General features: G+C 62.6%; 1 protein-coding gene across 3 annotated transcripts in view; it reads left to right on the top strand.

The window, feature by feature from the left end:
- HDAC4 (histone deacetylase 4) overlaps positions 1-13,401 on the top strand; it is a 126,186-nt gene that overhangs the window by 95,105 nt on the left and 17,680 nt on the right. For 2 of the 3 annotated variants that reach the window (XM_074264447.1, XM_074264445.1), the window contains 7 exons: positions 4,389-4,631; positions 5,062-5,248; positions 5,792-5,925; positions 8,721-8,841; positions 10,242-10,288; positions 12,781-12,888; positions 13,231-13,286. In XM_074264447.1, the coding sequence (XP_074120548.1) occupies positions 4,389-4,631; positions 5,062-5,248; positions 5,792-5,925; positions 8,721-8,841; positions 10,242-10,288; positions 12,781-12,888; positions 13,231-13,286 (896 nt within the window). The remainder of the gene's footprint in view (positions 1-4,388; positions 4,632-5,061; positions 5,249-5,791; positions 5,926-8,720; positions 8,842-10,241; positions 10,289-12,780; positions 12,889-13,230; positions 13,287-13,401) is intronic. The other variant, XM_074264446.1, reaches the window with a different exon arrangement.

Raw genomic sequence — 13,401 nt, 5'->3', positions numbered from 1 at the left:
GTTAGAGGGCCTACTATGTGATAGCGGGCTCCCAACCACCAGCAAGTGTGTTAGAGGGCCTACTATGTGATAGCGGGCTCCCGACCACCAGCAAGTGTGTTAGAGGGCCTACTATGTGACAGCAGGCCCCAGACTGCCAGCAAGTGTGTTAGAGGATGTACTATGTGACAGCAGGCCCCAGACTGCCAGCAAGTGTGTTAGAGGACGTACTATGTGATAGCGGGCCCCAGACTGCCAGCAAGTGTGTTAGAGGACCTACTATGTGATAGCGGGCTCCTGACCATCAGCAAGTGTGTTAGAGGGCCTACTATGTGATAGCGGGCTCCTGACCATCAGCAAGTGTGTTAGAGGGCCTACTATGTGATAGCGGGCTCCTGACCATCAGCAAGTGTGTTAGAGGATGTACTATGTGACAGCAGGCCCCAGACTGCCAGCAAGTGTGTTAGAGGGCCTACTATGTGACAGCAGGCCCCAGACTGCCAGCAAGTGTGTTAGAGGATGTACTATGTGACAGCAGGCCCCAGACTGCCAGCAAGTGTGTTAGAGGACGTACTATGTGATAGCGGGCCCCAGACTGCCAGCAAGTGTGTTAGAGGACCTACTATGTGATAGCGGGCTCCTGACCATCAGCAAGTGTGTTAGAGGGCCTACTATGTGATAGCGGGCTCCTGACCATCAGCAAGTGTGTTAGAGGGCCTACTATGTGATAGCGGGCTCCTGACCATCAGCAAGTGTGTTAGAGGGCCTACTATGTGATAGCGGGCTCCCAACCACCAGCAAGTGTGTTAGAGGGCCTACTATGTGATAGCGGGCTCCCGACCACCAGCAAGTGTGTTAGAGGGCCTACTATGTGACAGCAGGCCCCAGACTGCCAGCAAGTGTGTTAGAGGATGTACTATGTGACAGCAGGCCCCAGACTGCCAGCAAGTGTGTTAGAGGACGTACTATGTGATAGCGGGCCCCAGACTGCCAGCAAGTGTGTTAGAGGACCTACTATGTGATAGCGGGCTCCTGACCATCAGCAAGTGTGTTAGAGGGCCTACTATGTGATAGCGGGCTCCTGACCATCAGCAAGTGTGTTAGAGGGCCTACTATGTGATAGCGGGCTCCTGACCATCAGCAAGTGTGTTAGAGGATGTACTATGTGACAGCAGGCCCCAGACTGCCAGCAAGTGTGTTAGAGGGCCTACTATGTGACAGCAGGCCCCAGACTGCCAGCAAGTGTGTTAGAGGATGTACTATGTGACAGCAGGCCCCAGACTGCCAGCAAGTGTGTTAGAGGACGTACTATGTGATAGCGGGCCCCAGACTGCCAGCAAGTGTGTTAGAGGACCTACTATGTGATAGCGGGCTCCTGACCATCAGCAAGTGTGTTAGAGGGCCTACTATGTGATAGCGGGCTCCTGACCATCAGCAAGTGTGTTAGAGGGCCTACTATGTGATAGCGGGCTCCTGACCATCAGCAAGTGTGTTAGAGGGCCTACTATGTGATAGCGGGCTCCCAACCACCAGCAAGTGTGTTAGAGGGCCTACTATGTGATAGCGGGCTCCCGACCACCAGCAAGTGTGTTAGAGGGCCTACTATGTGACAGCAGGCCCCAGACTGCCAGCAAGTGTGTTAGAGGATGTACTATGTGACAGCAGGCCCCAGACTGCCAGCAAGTGTGTTAGAGGACGTACTATGTGATAGCGGGCCCCAGACTGCCAGCAAGTGTGTTAGAGGACCTACTATGTGATAGCGGGCTCCTGACCATCAGCAAGTGTGTTAGAGGGCCTACTATGTGATAGCGGGCTCCTGACCATCAGCAAGTGTGTTAGAGGGCCTACTATGTGATAGCGGGCTCCTGACCATCAGCAAGTGTGTTAGAGGATGTACTATGTGACAGCAGGCCCCAGACTGCCAGCAAGTGTGTTAGAGGGCCTACTATGTGACAGCAGGCCCCAGACTGCCAGCAAGTGTGTTAGAGGATGTACTATGTGACAGCAGGCCCCAGACTGCCAGCAAGTGTGTTAGAGGACGTACTATGTGATAGCGGGCTCCTGACCATCAGCAAGTGTGTTAGAGGGCCTACTATGTGATAGCGGGCTCCTGACCATCAGCAAGTGTGTTAGAGGACCTACTATGTGATAGCGGGCTCCTGACCATCAGCAAGTGTGTTAGAGGGCCTACTATGTGATAGCGGGCTCCCAACCACCAGCAAGTGTGTTAGAGGGCCTACTATGTGATAGCGGGCTCCCGACCACCAGCAAGTGTGTTAGAGGGCCTACTATGTGACAGCAGGCCCCAGACTGCCAGCAAGTGTGTTAGAGGATGTACTATGTGACAGCAGGCCCCAGACTGCCAGCAAGTGTGTTAGAGGACGTACTATGTGATAGCGGGCCCCAGACTGCCAGCAAGTGTGTTAGAGGACCTACTATGTGATAGCGGGCTCCTGACCATCAGCAAGTGTGTTAGAGGGCCTACTATGTGATAGCGGGCTCCTGACCATCAGCAAGTGTGTTAGAGGGCCTACTATGTGATAGCGGGCTCCTGACCATCAGCAAGTGTGTTAGAGGATGTACTATGTGACAGCAGGCCCCAGACTGCCAGCAAGTGTGTTAGAGGGCCTACTATGTGACAGCAGGCCCCAGACTGCCAGCAAGTGTGTTAGAGGATGTACTATGTGACAGCAGGCCCCAGACTGCCAGCAAGTGTGTTAGAGGACGTACTATGTGATAGCGGGCCCCAGACTGCCAGCAAGTGTGTTAGAGGACCTACTATGTGATAGCGGGCTCCTGACCATCAGCAAGTGTGTTAGAGGGCCTACTATGTGATAGCGGGCTCCTGACCATCAGCAAGTGTGTTAGAGGGCCTACTATGTGATAGCGGGCTCCTGACCATCAGCAAGTGTGTTAGAGGGCCTACTATGTGATAGCGGGCTCCCAACCACCAGCAAGTGTGTTAGAGGGCCTACTATGTGATAGCGGGCTCCCGACCACCAGCAAGTGTGTTAGAGGGCCTACTATGTGACAGCAGGCCCCAGACTGCCAGCAAGTGTGTTAGAGGATGTACTATGTGACAGCAGGCCCCAGACTGCCAGCAAGTGTGTTAGAGGACGTACTATGTGATAGCGGGCCCCAGACTGCCAGCAAGTGTGTTAGAGGACCTACTATGTGATAGCGGGCTCCTGACCATCAGCAAGTGTGTTAGAGGGCCTACTATGTGATAGCGGGCTCCTGACCATCAGCAAGTGTGTTAGAGGGCCTACTATGTGATAGCGGGCTCCTGACCATCAGCAAGTGTGTTAGAGGGCCTACTATGTGATAGCGGGCTCCCAACCACCAGCAAGTGTGTTAGAGGACCTACTATGTGAAAGCAGGCCCCAGACTGCCAGCAAGTGTGTTAGAGGGCCTACTATGTGATAGCGGGCTCCTGACCATCAGCAAGTGTGTTAGAGGGCCTACTATGTGATAGCATGCTCCCAACTACCAGCAAGTGTGTTAGAGGGCCTACAATGTGATAGCGGGCTCCCGACCACCAGCAAGTGTGTTAGAGGGCCTACTATGTGATAGCGGGCTCCCGACCACCAGCAAGTGTGTTAGAGGACCTACTATGTGAAAGCAGGCCCCAGACTGCCAGCAAGTGTGTTAGAGGACCTACTATGTGATAGCGGGCTCCTGACCATCAGCAAGTGTGTTAGAGGGCCTACTATGTGATAGCATGCTCCCAACTACCAGCAAGTGTGTTAGAGGGCCTACAATGTGATAGCGGGCTCCCGACCACCAGCAAGTGTGTTAGAGGGCCTACTATGTGATAGCGGGCTCCCGACCACCAGCAAGTGTGTTAGAGGGCCTACTATGTAATGGGGGCTTCTGACCACCAGCAAGGGCGCTTAGAGGGCCTACTAGAAAGAAAGTGAGTGGATGGTGTTCATTGTTAGAAGCACCTGGGAGAGCCTCCAGCAAATCCAGATTCTGGGAAGAGCCCAAAGTCACGGGTTCAAATCTCACCTCTGCCACTCCTTCCCTCTGGTCTTGGCAAGCCTGTCCCCTGCCCTGGCCTCAGTTTCCTTTTCTGAAGAACGAGGGGGCAGTGAGCGGCGCCCCCATCCCCAGGCCCTCTTCCTGGACCAGGAGCCCTAGTGGTGCAGCCCCTCCCCCGGGGCCTGGGAGCCGAGCTCAGGGGAGCGTCTGTGCAGTGAACAAGGACGAATGGGACGGGATGTTGCTGAGGGGGGTAGTGCAGAGGGCTCACATTTGGGTGGGCACGGGTGTGCGTGCAGGCTCACGCGCTGGGGGCGTGGTCAATGGCTGCCTCCACGAGGTGGTCCCGGGCTCCCTGTGGGGTCTGTGGCTCCCTCCTGTCCGTCCATCCGTCCATGACCTGCCCCCTCCCCCTCCCCCTGCAGATGCTCCCCAAGCCCCCTGAGCCCGCCCGCCAGCACGAGAGCCACCCCGAGGAGACGGAGGAGGAGCTGAGGGAGCACCAGGCGCTGCTGGAGGAGGCGTACCCCGAGCGGCTCCCCGGCCACAAGGAGCCTGTCCAGGTCAAGCAGGAGCCCATCGAGAGCGACGGCGAGGAGGCCGAGGGGCCCGCCCACGAGGCCGAGCCGGGCCAGCGGCAGGCGGAGCAGGAGCTGCTCTTCCGCCAGGTGAGGGGGCTCCGGGGGAGCGGTGGGCCTCCTGCTGGGGGCAGGGGGTTGGCCCAGCTGGCGGGGTCTTTGAGGCCGTGTGGTCCAGTGCTCGCTTCTTCATAGAGTGGCAAGGGGGAGGGGGCGAGTCCTGCTGGCTCAGGAGGGAAAGAGTGCTGGAGTGAGGCCTGAGTCCTTGGGATCCAGCCATGTCTTGGGGGTGAGATCGAGCGGCCCGCGGTGCCTCAGTTTCCTTGTATGTAAAAGGGGCTCTCCAGCGCCCAGGATGCCCTTCCCACGGGTCAGCCACCTGGGCCCGGCCTCGGCCGACGCACCGAGTGCACTGTCCCGGGGCTCCCCGGGGTCTCTGCGCCCTCGGGCGTGGCTCCGACGCGGGAGGAAGGGTCAGCGGCCCCACTGAGCAGCTCCCGGGCCTTTCTGTCGCCCACAGCAAGCCCTTCTGCTCGAGCAGCAGCGCATCCATCAGCTGAGAAACTACCAGGCCTCCATGGAGGCCGCCGGCATCCCCGTCTCCTTCGGCGGCCACCGGCCCCTGTCCCGGGCTCAGTCCTCGCCCGCCTCGGCCACGTTCCCCATGTCTGTGCAGGAGCCCCCCGCCAAGCCGAGGTTCACCACAGGTGAGGGGCGCTGAGCCTCTGGCCTGAAGGGGGCCCCGCTCCCCGGGGAGAAGGGGCGCCTCCTGGCCGGAGACCAAGGAAAGGGGCAGCCTGAGGCAGGAGGGTCCCCCGGGCAGGAGAAGGCAAAGGGGACGGGGCTGGGGGCTGGAGGAGGCCACAGGCAGAGACACCCCAGGCCAGAGGGCGGGCCCTGGGGGCGGTCACCGGGTGGCCTTGAGGGAGCTCAGAAGTCAGGCCCCTCCCTCCTTTATGGCCTATTTGTCCTAGAGGCCCGAAGGCCAGGGAGCTCCTGGAGGCTGTGTCCCCGGGGGCCGGGTGAATGCCCAAGGCGTGGCCCCGACTGCCATGGGAGACATCCTGAGGGCCCCCCGACGAGGCCCTTAGGCAGGAAGGTGGGGGGCCTTCTGAGGCCCTGCTCAGAGGGGACAGCCTCAGGCCTCCCCCACCCCCTTCCCCTCCCCCTCCCGGGCGCAGGCCCCCAGATCTGGCCCGAGTCGGGGGGCTGCAGGGGGTGACTCGCTGACCGTGGCTCCCGCCCCGCAGGCCTTGTGTACGACACGCTGATGCTGAAGCACCAGTGCACCTGCGGGAACACCAACAGCCACCCGGAGCACGCCGGCCGCATCCAGAGCATCTGGTCCCGGCTGCAGGAGACCGGCCTGCGCGGCAAGTGCGAGGTGAGCGGCAGGCGCGGGCCGGGGGAGGGGTCGGGCTGGGCAGGGAAGTGCAGTGGCTTGGCCAGCAGCTCAGGGCAGGACTCGCACCCAGAGCAGCCGCCCACTCTGTCCACTCAAAGTGAGTCTTAATCTTGCCCCTGTCATCCCCAACATCCCCCAGGGCAGCCCTTGGGGGGGAGGCAGTGGAGCAAAGGCCGGCAGGCAGGTTGGGATACAGCCCCATGGGACAGGCTGGCCTGGCCCCCCAGGATGCTCTGCCCCTCATCTCCCGCCCTTCCCAAAGGAGGGACTCGCTGCAGTTTGAGCCTCTCTAAGGCTCCAGGTGCCAGCCCGGCTGTGACCACTGGGGGGCAGCATGGGCCCGGCCAGAGCAGCTCCTGCCTCTGTCCGCCTGAGGAGGCTCCAGGCCTAGTGTCCCTCTACGTGAGGAGCCTGTGGCCTGGGGAGCCTCCGGCCAATGCCCCCCCCCCCCCACTGTGCCTTAGAGGGAGGGGCCACTGCTGTTGGCTCAGTCCCAGAGTTCCCGGGGCTCCCCTGAGAGACGCCCCAATTTAAAGCCGTGTCGGGGGCGTCCTGGATGCTGGGGGGGCTCAGCAGGCCACTCTGCGCTCCGCCTCCGGGCTCCTTGCCTGGGGGGGCGCTGGCCGCCCCCTGGGCCCAAAGAGCAGGCCGGGCTCAGTGACCCGGAGCTTCCAGCCTCGCCCGACGGTGAGGCGCTGCCCAAGGGAGGGCCCGGGGCTGCAGCACCTCACCGGCCGTCAGGCTGAACCCCATTTTACAGGGGAGAGAACTGGAAGCGAGGGGCCTGAGGGTCCGATCATGGACTTGGGGGAGGAGGAATTGGTCAGTGCACCCACTTATTAGCCTCCGCCCCCCCGCCCCCGGCTGCCCGGCCCCTGGGTGCAGCAGTACCAGCATAGGGGCCTGAGCGAGGCCCGTGGGACCATTGCCAGGGCCGGCACGGGCGAGGATTGGGAATGAGGCTCGCGCCGCCTGCCTCCCGTGTGTCGCTAGCTTTGTACCACGCCAGTGAGGCCCCGAGTGTCCGGGGCCCGGAGCGTGGGAGCCGGAGCAGGTGATGGGGGCCACGGCCAATCTGCTGGTCCTGGGGGGCACCGGCCTCGTCCGCCCGGAAGGTGCCAGCGTGTGCATCCTCCCTAGGCCCGGCCGGGCTTCCCGTGCCAGGCTTCCTGTGCCAGGCCTCCCCTACCCGGGCCCACAGCCTGGGCCTCCTGGGGCTTGGAAGGCGTCCTGGCCCTCCCGCGGCCTCCTGCGGGAATCCCCCATTCCCTGATTCCCCCCCACCGAGCCTCTGGCCTGAACACCTGGCTCTCGGCCGCTCCTCGATCGATCCCTGCTGCCATTTGTTCTCCCAGCGCATAGCGGGCGCTTCTCTGTGAGGAGGCGGCGGAAACGTGGCACTCGCCATCTTGTCCGGCCCTCACACCAGCCCCGCAGGGGAGGTGCTTCGGGGTCCTGCTTTACACACAGGGAAACGGAGGCTGAGAGAGGCGCAGCTCAGGCCCCAGAGTCCCCAGGTTTTCCCCAGGACCCTCAGCAGCCAAGACAGAGGCAGGCCGCCCACTGCTCTCCACTGAGGAAGGAAGCTTCCTCTCTAGGAATTTGCTGTGCTCATGAGGCCACAGGTCCGGACCCCATCTCCTCACCAGCCCCCCAGCGGGAGCTCCCTTGTCTCTCCTTTTCTGGCAGCCCGGGAGCCCCTCAAAGAAGGAAACATCATCTTTCCCTCGGGCCTCCCGGGGGCGGCGTGGGCAGCCGCTGCTCGCTCCCTGCTCCACGGCCTTTACGGGCTTTCCTTGGCTCGGCCCCCTTATTTTGGGGGCACATCGAGGGCTCGTGCAGAAAGGGGGAGAAGCTAAGGGCCTGTGGCCGGCCCAGCAGCGCTCCCCACGAGGCACCCCCCGGAACATCTGTGCTGGGAGGGAGTGCCCGGCAACAGGACTTGCTAGAGGACGGGGGTGAACTTTAGAGTTGAGGAAGCTGAGGCTCAGAGAGATCCCGCTCTCCCGAGTCTGGAGAGCCTAGGAGCCTCCCAGGCCGTCTCCTCTATCCATGTCCCTGGGTACGCTCGGAGCGTCGAGAGGTGGCCGGCTCCGTGGCCTAGTGGTCGGGGCACCAGGCCTAGAGCCTCTGGCTATGTGACCCGGCAAGGCCCTTCACCCCGTCTGCCTCAGTTTCCCCAAGTGTAAAATGAGCTGGAGAAGGAAATGGCGAAGCCCTCCAGTGTCTCTGAGGGGCCACAACCGAGCAGCGATGACAAAGGCCCCCCGGCCCTGACCCAGGCATCGTGCCGCTGCCATGTTTGTAGGAGTCCCGATGGAGGCTCGGGGGGCCCTGTCCCTTCAAGGCCCAGACTCTTGCCCCTTTAGGATGGGGGGGCTCCCTTTTTCCAGGACTCTCGAGCGTGCACGTGCAGAAGAGTGGGGGCTGGTCACTCCCCGGGGCAGCCAGAACATCCCCCGGCAAGAGCTGCTGCCTGGAAGTTGTGGGGGCCTAGCGCGGTCTCCAGTCAGCCAGGGGAGGACGCCCCTCCCCCCAAGTTAGAGCGCTGGCCCGGGCCGTTGTCTGAGAAAAGTTGGTCTGGCTGCAGGCGGGGCTCAGCCCTGGAGGAGGCGGCCCTGGGGGAGTCCCTCTCGACCTCCAGGAGGCAGGGTCGCCTACGGCGGCCCCCCCGCGGCAAGCTCTAGGACATTGGTGACAGCCTGAATCCCAGCGGTGACATCTGGGGGTGTCAGCCCCCGGTGCTAAGGGCGCCCCTCCTTTCTTCTTTGCAGTGCATCCGGGGCCGGAAGGCCACCCTGGAGGAGCTGCAGACGGTCCACTCGGAGGCCCACGCCCTGCTCTACGGCACCAACCCCCTGAACAGGCAGAAATTGGACAGTAAGAAACTTCTAGGTATTTATTGCAGGCTGCCCCTCCCTGGGCGCGCCGCCCTGGCACTCGCTTACCCCCCGCGGGGCCCCAAAGGCAGGGCTGAAGCTGCTCGCCTCCACGCGGGCCAGAGAGGCGGTGACGTGCACGAACACGCTCCCCCTCCTCAAGCCCGGGCGGTCGGGGACCCCCTCGGCCACCCCCGTCTGGGGTCCCTCGCCCTTCACGGCTCACTGCGGATGTTTCTCCTTGGCTTTTGTTTGGGAGGGGAGGGGTCTATACTTCCAAAAGGGGCTTCCTCGTGGCATGCCTTGGATTACCTTTGTAAACAAGGGCTAGGAATCATGGGAGTCCTACTAGGTGCCACACAGCATGCTGAGCACTTTACAGATAGTGTCACATTGGATCATCCTTACATCCCTGGGAGAAAGGAATATTATTCCCATTTTACAGCTAAGGAAACTGAGGCAAGCCATGGGTCTCGCAGCTAGTCTGAAGTCAGATTTGAGTGCAGGCCCTCCTGCTTCTAGCGCTCCATCCACTGGGTCACCAGCTGCCCCTAGTGTTAAAGAATCCTAAGAAACGATCCAGTTTTTACCATCAACAAAAGGATTTTTTCATTTATTCAGCAAAAATTAATTAGGCGCCTACTGTGTGCAGAGCATGAAGAAGGAGACTGTTTCTATTTCAATGCCCATATAAGATGTGGGGAATGGATGGAGTGGCACTCGAGGGCAGGGAAGAGAGGATGCTGGGAGATGGTGGGATGTACAGAAAGGGAGCTGGGAAGGGGTTCAGAGGGCACCTTGGCCTCCTGAAAGACAACTTCCTTGCTGTTGGCTTGTGCTGCACACTTGATGCATGCACGGTGTGAACTCAGGGCCTGGGACTGCAAGCATTGGCTTTCTCCGTCAGTCCTGGGAACGCGCTGAATCAGGGCGTTCCGGGGGGCAGCGGGCAAGGATCTGACCCTTAGTGCAGCCCGCTGAATCCACGGCTGGGAGCGGGCGGGAGCTCCTGATGGCACGCTCCAGCGCGTCAGCGGGTATGGTCTTCGCAGACCACGGGGCAGGAATTGGAGTAATGAGAACCAGAATCGATACAGGGTAAAGAGCCCCAAACCCCTTCGAGGTACTGGCGCTTTGGGTCCTCGTAACGGCCATCCAATGACAGAAGTGCTGTTATGCCCGCTCGGGCCAGACACCGTCGGGGGCGCCGTCAGTGCTGGGGGCGGCAGGGCCGGGATCGGTCAGTCAGAAGGGAAGGTGGCAGAAGCCGGGGTGCACAGAGATGGCACAAGATTTGGCCTCCAGAGGTGGGGTTCTCGAGCCCCTCCCCCAGGCCCCAGCGGGCCCCCCCATGGGCCTGGGGGGTGGGAGGGGCCTGGGGCTCACCGGTCACCGCTTCCTCTCGTTTCCCCCCAGGTTCCTTAACGTCCATGTTCGTCAGGCTCCCCTGCGGCGGCGTGGGGGTAAGTGCTTCCTTTGATGTCCCAAGAATGCCCACTCTGTTCTCCCGGCTGCGCTAACGGCCGCGGTTCGTGGCTTTCCTCCGCGGGAGGGGGAATTGCTGCCAGATGTTCCCCCTCAGCGAGGTCTGGCTCTGTGAGGGAAGGGGCGGGGGCTCCCCCATCCCGAGGCTCAGCCGCCTTTGGCCTCGTGAGCACAGCCGGGCTCCGGCCCACGGTGGGCAGGGTGTCCACGCGAGTGCCAGCACGTAGTAGGTGCTTGGTGAATGGCCATGGACTGATTCACTGGGCAGAGCTTCCTGTGGGAGCGCTTCCTTCTGCTGGGGCCCAAAACTGGGCCCAAAACTGGGCCAGGCTCTCTGCCCTCGGGGCCACGCTGCCTCCTGGGTGGGGATGAGAGACCGAATGAGGGACCGGCAATTAAGGGGAGCTCCCCAGGCAGCGCGGGGCTGGGCGGCGGGCACAACGTGTAACGAGAGAGGACGTGACTGGTGTCCGTGGCCGTCCGTCTGTCTGCCCGTCCACCCCTCCGTCAGGGCCAGCAGCACGGACTGGGTCACCTGGGACAGCTCCCTCACCCCAGCTCATGGCCGTCCGTCCACCCGTCCTTCACCAGTGCTGACTTCGCAGCCTGAGTTGGCCCCAGATGCCCCCCCGCCCCGGCTCTCGTCCGTACATCCTTCTGTCCTTCACCAAAGCTGTCGTCGCAGTCGGCCCTGGACGCTACTACCCCCCCCCAGCTCACGTCCGTCCGTCCATCCGTCCGTCCTTCCCCAATGCTGACATCACAGCCTGATTCTGCCCTGGACGGCCCCCCAGCTCACGTCCGTCCGTCCATCCATCCGTCCTTTCCCAATGCTGACATCACAGCCTGATTCTGCTCCAGATATTGAAAGGGCGGCTCCCCCTGCGCCAGGGAGGCCACAGCCCCAAGTCTGGATCCCGTTAGGGAAATGAGACAAAATTGTTTTCTTCCTGAGTCTTGACAAAATCTCTGCTCTGGAAGCGATCTGTCAGAGAGAGCCCGAGGGGCCGAGCCGGGACCCGCCGAGCGCTCGGAGCGGGGGGCGGCTCGGGCCGGGAGGGCGGCTCGGGCCGGGAGGGCGGCTGCGGCCTCGTGAGTCTGGCTGGTTATGGCCAGGCTCAGAACAGCGTGCACTGGTGCTGGGGGAGGGGTCAAAGCCGCGTTTCCAGTTTGCAATGAAAGCTGATAACGAGGGGCACATGGGGTAAACTGAGGCACACGTGAGGGGGAATGCGTGTGAGTGTGTGTGCAGGTAACGGGTGAGCGTTCCTACGTGGACGCAGAGTGTGCGCTTTGCACGTGGCCGAGCCCTCTGAGGGGCTGGGAGTTTTCCCTGGGATTCCCGGCCCCGACCTCCCGGAGCTGCCTCTGGTCCCAGAAGAGACCCCGGTGGCGCGTCCTGGGGGTGCCCCATGGGCAGCTCGGCCCCGCGGAGGGGGCGCCCGTCGGCCGACTGCCAGCCAGCATTCACCAGCACGGCCGTGAGCGAGCCCCATGGACCTACAGATGTGTCACCTGGAGTGTGCGAGGAGACGGCGGCCCCCGTGTGCCGCATGAGCTGGGTGCGAGCGCAGCTGCTGGACCCTGGGAACTGCTGACCGCCTTCCGCAAGGATCCCTTCTACCCCTGCCCGGAGGTCGGGTCCCCATCGGGGATGGGCGCCATTGCCCGGGGGAGCCCGCCGCCCCTCGGGCCCTGAAGCCATCCGTGCCCTCTGACCGTCACCCCGACGGCGGTCACCGCTCTGAGCAACACGTGCACATGTGTGGGAAGCAGGAGATCCCCCAGAAGGCTGGGCCTGGCCTTGGAAGCGCCGGACGTTGGCCTGTGGATGGAGCGCACGGGATTCTGGGACTCGGCCACATCTGGCCGGGGGCCCCAGGCTGGGAGACCCCTCCCCCCAAGCAGATGCCAGTCCGCGCGTGGAGATCTTTGCTCACGGGGAATCTCACACCGACGAAATGCTCGTCCCGACCAGAAAATGAGGAAAAGGAGAAACGGCCTCTTCTTTCTGATGGAGAATCCCTGGTGCCCTTTGTCCCCGGCCTTCACTTCCTGCCCCTGATCAGTGAGCAGAGGCGGCTGTGCTGAAACACCTACTGTGCGCCCGACCCAGGACAAGTGGACTTTGCTGGAGGACTGAGCCCGTTTCCTTCTGGCTCCGGGCTCAGGCCCGGCCCGTGGCGGGCACTCCCCATGCAGGGGACCAAAAGTGGGGGTGACACCGCAGGGCCGAATCCTGAAGAAAGGAGGAAAACAGCAGCCCTACTGTGTGCCTGGGGCTGGGCAAAGAAAAGACGCAGCAGGCCCTGCCCTCGAGGCCTTTCTGGTCTGCTGGGGAGGGGGACCCTGGCGGGGAGGCCGAGCCGGCCCTCACCAGGGGGGAGCACGTGAGGAGCGCGAGGAGGGAGCGAGGAGCACCGAGTCTCCGCCGCGCCTTCCTGCGCTCTTCACCCTGTTCTCTCGGCAGGTGGACAGCGACACCATCTGGAACGAGGTCCATTCCTCGGGAGCGGCGCGCCTGGCCGTGGGCTGTGTGGTGGAGCTGGTCTTCAAGGTGGCCACCGGAGAGCTGAAGGTGGGTGCGAGGGCGGGCGCCGGGGTGGGCACTGGGGGCAGGCTGCTGCTTATGGGGGTTTGGGTGGGATGGGAAGGGGCCTCTGCCATCCCACACCCCCTGACACTTCCAGCCCACGTACACAAACTGACACGGACGTTTGCACACTCACCCTTGCACACCCATGCGCACATTTACACGTTTGCTCTTGCACACCCACACGCTCCCACGTCCAGGGGCCGGGGGCTCTACAGAAGGCCCCCCTGGTGTTTCCCGAGGCCGCGGAGCTCCCGTCAGCCCCGGGATGAGCGTGGCTCCGGCCCGGCCCCCCCTCACGGCCTTTGGCTCCGGTTTGTTTTGCAGAACGGCTTTGCCGTCGTCCGGCCCCCCGGTCACCACGCCGAGGAGAGCACGCCCATGTGAGTACCGCCTCCTGCCTCGAGGGGCGCCAGCGCCTGTCCTGGCTGCCGGCCGTGGCCTGGGGGTGGGAGCCCTGGGCCCGGCGCCTGTTCCCTGGGGCCTCCTCGGGGCTTC

Source organism: Sminthopsis crassicaudata, chromosome 4 (genome assembly GCF_048593235.1).
Source record: "Sminthopsis crassicaudata isolate SCR6 chromosome 4, ASM4859323v1, whole genome shotgun sequence".
Lineage (NCBI taxonomy): Eukaryota > Metazoa > Chordata > Mammalia > Dasyuromorphia > Dasyuridae > Sminthopsis > Sminthopsis crassicaudata.
This window is presented reverse-complemented; position numbering and strand designations above follow the sequence as displayed.